At 36.9% G+C, this 6,483-nt stretch overlaps 1 protein-coding gene across 1 annotated transcript in view; it reads right to left on the reverse strand.

Moving 5' to 3' along the window:
• Positions 1-5,255, reverse strand: part of ZNF674 (zinc finger protein 674) — a 23,641-nt gene extending 18,386 nt beyond the window's left edge. The window contains exons 1-2 of the mRNA XM_007958208.1: positions 5,117-5,255; positions 4,751-4,846 (exon numbers count right to left, since the gene is read on the reverse strand). Of these exons, the coding sequence (XP_007956399.1) occupies positions 4,751-4,846; positions 5,117-5,255 (235 nt within the window). The remainder of the gene's footprint in view (positions 1-4,750; positions 4,847-5,116) is intronic.
• Positions 5,256-6,483: the final 1,228 nt, after the last annotated feature.

The following is a 6,483-nucleotide window of genomic DNA, read 5'->3' on the forward strand; positions in this document are numbered from 1 at the left end:
CTGTGGTCAATGACATGAGACAAAGTATATGTGAACTGCTGTATGGAAAGTGAATTTGCTGTGTAAATCTTCACCCAAATCACAATAAAAAAAAAATTAAAAAAAAATAAAATAAAGTGTATTTGAAATCCTGTGGCTTCCAGCTAAACAACAGACAGGTATATGGGGTGAACATTTACATCATGTAGATACACTCCTTGGAGTGCTCAATCATGGGGTAATGGAAGGGCTGTGTTTGCACAGGGAGACAGCTTGGTGGGGGGATAGGAGGAATGCATGGGAGGGAAGGTCACAGGGAAGAGGTAAGTACAGGGAGGAAGTGATAAAAGAGCTGTTACCTTGTGAGGAGTAGTAGTCAATGTCATGAAACAAAATGTTTATGAACTGCTGCATGGAAAATGAATATGCTCTGTAAACTTTCACCCGAATTACAATAAAAATTTACAAATAAACAAAGTGTATCTGAAAAAGAAAAGGTTCTAGAATAGACAAAATAATTTTTAAAAAGAAAAAAGTTGGAGAATTTATTCTGATTTAAGACTTTATCACAATAATCAAAGAGTAGGTGATACTGTCAAAAGGAAAGACTACAGAGCACAGACACAGACTGACACAAATACAATAAAACAATCTTCAATAAAATCACCAGATAAATACATTTGAACAAATCATGTTGGAACAAAATGAAAACCACATGGAAGAAAACAGCCCCTCGGCCCTACCTCATATTATATGTAAAATTTAACATGAAATGGACCAAATAATTAATCATAGAAGCAAAAAACACACAAAATTTTTAGAAGAAAATGAAGGGAACTAACTTTGCAACCTAGGATAGGCAAGTACTTGTTTGAAAGAACTACCCATGAAGGAAAAAGAATGATTAATTGGACTTCATCAAAGTTAACTTTGGCTCATCTATTAAAATGAAAAGGGAAGCAACAGACGAGGGGAAATATGTGAAATGCATATATTGGGCAAAAGACTTCTATACAGAATATGGAAAGAATTCTAGGTACTCAAGGAAAAACATATACTATCCAATAAAAAAAATGGGTAAAATTCTTGAACAGACCTCCAAAGATATAAAAAACACTTGAGAAAGTTCTCAACATCATTAGTCATAAGAGAAATCTAAATTAAAACTACAGAGATGCACCATATACCCTTCAAAATGGGTAAAATGAAAATACTGACGACATCAATTGTAGGAGAGAATGTAGGGCAACCAGAATTCTCAAATACTGTTGGTGAAAGCGTAAAATGGTATAGTAATTGTTTAATTTTATTTTGTTGTTGATGAGAACATACATAGTAAAGCATACACCAATTGAACAGTTTCTACATGTAACATTTAGTGACACTGATTACATTCTTTGAGTTGTGCAACCATTCTTACCCTTTTTTTCTGAGTTGTCCCTCCCTAACATAAATTCACTGCCCCCTAAGGTTCCTATCTAATCTTCCAAGTTGCTGTTTTCAATTTGATCCCATACATTTCTTAAAAGAGTATAATGCTCAAGGTAGACATGCACCTTCTAAAAAAGCTAAACACATTACACTGTCCCATGTTACACCATAGGAGTTTTGTTGGCATAGTGCCTAAGGCATCTGACTGCTAACCAGAAGGCTGGCGGTTCAAACCTACCAGCCACTACTCAGAAGGAAGGTTGAGCAATCTACTTCCATAGTAATACTGCCTTGGAAACCCAAGGAAGGGTCGCTATGAGTCAAATCTGACTTGATGGCAGTGTGTGCAAATGTGCGTATGTTACACTAGGTGTTTACTATGAAGAAATAAAAATATCATGTCCACAAAAAGATTTTTACAAGAATGTACATAGCAGCCTTATTCATAATAGCCCAAATCTGGAAACATCCCAAATACTCATCAATAGGAGATATACACACAACCTACTATCTTTATACAATGGTATTCTATTCTGAAATTAAAAGAAGATACATGCAAAAAACATGTATGAATCTCTCAGATAGTAAGCTGAGTGAAAGAAAGCAGACGTGAAAAACGTCTGGAATAAAGAAAACTAATCTATGCTGGTAGAAATCACAACTGTGATTGTCCTAGTGGGATGGACTGACTTGGAAAGGGTCTGATCCTTAATTGCGACACCTGGGTTTATACTGCTGTCAAACTCAAAGAACTTTCCATTTAAGTTCTATATGTATACAAATCATACTACAGAGCATGGAATAGACTCTTGGTAAGGTAATAGCAACCAGTATTTCCATAAATACAAGGCAAACAAGGAACAGATTTACATGGAGTTAGTGATACTCAAAACTAAAATTTAGATTCTAGAGGCTTGGAAGTCAACCACATATAGTCACTTTAAAGATTTCAGGCCTTTAAAAATAGACCCCTATGTTCAAAAAAGGACTTTTAACAACAAAGTGAAGAGATAACCTACAGACTGGAAGAAAATTTGGGGGAATCACACACAGGATAAATGTTTAATACCCAGAATATATAAAGCTCTCCTAAAAATTAACAGCAAAAAGACAAACAGCCCAATCAAAAAAATGGGCAAAGGATTTGAAGAGATATTACACTAAAGAAGATATACAAATGGCCAACAATGCTCAACATTATTAGCCATTAGGGAGATGCAAATCAAAACCACAATGAGATACTACTTCACTCCCACTAGGATGGCCAAGAGCAAAAAAATGCAAAACAGTAAAAGTTGGTGAGGGTGCAGGGAAATTAGAACCCTTATCCATTACTGGTAGGAATGCAAAATGGTACATACATTGTGGAAAACAGTTTGGTAGTTCCTCAAAAAAGTAAATACAGAACTACCATATGATGCAGCAATTCCACTCCTAGGTATATAACCAAGAGACTTGAAAGCAGCAATGCAAACACATATTCATCAATGGTCACTGCAGCACTGTTCGTAATAGTCAAAACGTGGAAAAACCATGCCCATGACCACATACAGGGTTAGCAGACAGTGTTTCTACATGCATATTTGTATCTGCTGTAAGAATGTCCAGATGTATCGTAGAGTTCACAAAGGGCAAGGTTGTGGTGGCATCTTGGCCACAGCCAGCTACCTAGAGGGAGCAAGTAGTTGGACCTGTGGGCTCAACTGGCATAACATGCTACATAAAAACATTGTTCTACATCCTACTTTGGTGAGTAGTGACTGGAATCTTAAAAGCTTACAAGCAGCTATCTAATTGCAATGCTAGGTCTCTCCTTGTCCACAGCAAAGAAGAATGAAGAAAACCAAAGATGCATGGAAATAATCAGTCCAAGGGACTAGTAGACCTTGCATTCTTCAGCCTATAAGATCACGAGACCAAAAGAACTAGATGGTCCCCACTACCTCTGTCAACCATTCAGAAGGGGATCGATGCAGAAAATCCTGGATAGGGTGGAAGAATAATGTGGAACAAAACTCAAAATCATAATAATAAAAGTCCAGGTTTGCTGGTCTGATAGAGCCTGGTAAGACCCCTGAGACAATGGCCCCTAGCCATCCTTCAGGTCTGGAATTGAACTCACTCCTGTGGCTTCTAGCCAAACAACAGACAGGCATATAGGGTGAACACTTACATCAGGAAGATACATTACTTGGTGCGATCAATCGTGGGAGAACAGAAGGGCAGTGTTTGCGTAGGGAGACAATTCAGGGCATGGGAGTGCATGTGACCAAAAGACACAGGGAAGAGGTAACTATGGGGAGGAAGTGGGAAAAGAGCTGTTACTTTGTGGAGAATTGTAGTCAATGTCATGAGACAAAATGGGTCTGAACTGCTGTATGGAAAATGAATTTGCCCTGTAAACTTTCTCTCATTATGTGATTAAACACACATACACAAAAAAAACTTTCACCCAAATCACAATTAAAAAAAAAAAGAAGGTGGAACAACCTAAATGTACATCAACAGATGAATGGATAAATAAAATATGGTACACACATACAATAAAATAATACTCAACCATAAAGAGAAATGAAGTCCTATACATGCTACAACATGGATGAACCTTGATAGTATTTTGCTGAATAAGTCCATCACAAAAGGATAAATATTATATGCTCTTACTTATATGAACTATCTAGGGAGCTCTGGTAGCGTAGTGCCTAAGACATCTGACCACTAAGCAGAAGGCTGGCAGTTCAAACCCACCAGCCACTCCGCAGAAGGAAGGTTGGGCAATCTACCTCCATAGTGATACCACCTCAGAAACCCAAGGAGAGCTTGCTATGAGTTGGACCCAACTCAACGACAGGGAGTTTTTTTTTTTTTAATATTAAATAGCTTAATATTTAATATCTTAATATTTAAATAATAATTTAAATATATTTAAATAAATATTTTAAATATCTTAATTTTTTAATATTAAATATCTTAATATCTAAATATTAAATATTTTATAATTAAATATCTAGAATAGTCAAATGTATAGACATCAAAGTTTATTAGCAGTTACCAGTGGCAGGAGGGAGGGAGAAAACGGGAATCACTGTTTAGGAAACCATGATTTTTGTTCATGGTGATGGAAAATTTGGCAATGATTATTGGTGATGGTTGCATACCATGGTTAATATAATTGGTATCACTAAATTGTACACATGAAAAATGTTGAATTGGTAAATGTGGTATATATCTTTTCCCAACAGTAATAAAAAAGGAAAAAAAAAATAGATCCCTTAAAACGTTTAAACATGTCAACTATCTGAGATATAACGTCTACTAGATTTCATCTAGTCAGACTCACCAAGGTAGGCCTGCCTTGGATAAATTTTCTCTGTTGTCCATAGCTCTTCTCCTTGCTCCAACTTGCAGATCATGTTGGGTTTAGGCATGTGAAACCCTGATAATGAAAAATGAGACTTGGTCTAAGCTGCTTGGGCTTCAGAGCCATTGAAGGGAGAGAAAGAGACAGCTTTAGGGTGGCAAATGAGGTATATACATTTACATCTTACCAAAGGTAATACCTTGCAATGAGAAAGTGAGGACATAATCATACTTTCTGCTAACGAGAGGGATTCGTCACCTCAGATCCCTGAAATTCAAAGTTCCATTATGTTTCAAGAATTCTTGAAAGAGATATATAACATCAAAAAATTCAAGTTTTCCTTACCCACAGAGATGAAGTGACAATAGTTTTCCAACATCACATCCCTGTAGAGGGCCTTCTGAGCAGGATCCAGCTGCTGCCACTCCTCCTGGGTGAAGTCCACGGTCACATCCTTGAATGACACTGATCCCTGTAAGGGCATACTCTAGTTCATCCTGAAGTGATCAGAGCTGGCTGAAAGCTAGATATTAGGGACCTAATTCTGACCATAAAAGGAGCACTGGTGGCACAGTGGTTAAAGCACTCAGCAGCAAAGCAAAATGTCAGTGGTTCAAACCCACCAGCTGCTCTGTGACTGAAAGATGTGGCAATCTATTTCCACAAAGATTACAGCCTTGGAAGCTCTACGGGGCAGTTCTAGTTTGTCCTATAGTATCACAATCAACTGCATAATAGGTTACAGTTATGGCAGTTCTGACCATATTCGCTTGTCGAAACTAGTTTTGTTGTTTTATATGTTATATTATAGGAAAATCACTCTGAAAATACATTCATCAGTATTTATATTATATCATACTAAAAATATATACTAAGATTACCCTATTTACCTTGAATGACTACTTGTCTGGTAGATCTAAAAGTGAATAAAACATAGACCCTAATCAAGACAAGTTACAAGTTAAGAGAGGAATACATGCAAATAAATATACTCAATAAGTGTTACAGACCCAATAATAAAAGTATGTATAAGGTAAAGTATTATAAAGCAAAGAAAAATTTTATTTTATATTCTTAAGTTTCATTGAGGATATAACATTTTTGTATTCACAGTGAATGTGCTTGTAGGAATACAGGATATAAGCTTTTTAAAATTCAAAGGGAGAGGAAAACCAATTAGTAAATAAGGAAAGAGCAGAAAGCTTTGTATGTCAGGCAACAGTCTTTGGGCTGTTTCTAAGAATAAAACAGAGATATGCGGTGGGCATATTATGAAATAATACTGGATTTCTTCTTTCAGAACAATGGTCATAAAAAATGTATTGAAAAGTCCCTGGGTGGCACAGACAGTCTGCATTTGACTGCTAACTGAAAGGGTGCCAGTTCAAATCCACGTAGGAAAACCACGGAAGAGCAGACCTGGCGATTGGCTTCCATAAAGATTACAGCCAACCTGGCAGTCTCTCCAAATGAAAATATAAACAAACAAATGCTTCAAAATGTATCAAGCACACTCCCAACATATTTATAAATCAACAGGCACTTAAAGAAGAAAAAACCCAAATGCACTGCTGTCAAGTCGAATCCGACTCATAGCAACCCCTCCCTGGGTTTCTGAGGCGGTATCACTACAGAAGTAGATTGCCCAACCTTCCTTCTGAGGAGTGGCTGGTGGGTTTGAACCGCCAGCCTTCTGGTTAGCAGTCAAATGC

This window comes from Orycteropus afer, unplaced genomic scaffold (assembly GCF_000298275.1).
Source record: "Orycteropus afer afer isolate SDZICR_OR568_19922 unplaced genomic scaffold, OryAfe1.0 scaffold00878, whole genome shotgun sequence".
Taxonomy (NCBI): Eukaryota; Metazoa; Chordata; class Mammalia; order Tubulidentata; family Orycteropodidae; genus Orycteropus; species Orycteropus afer.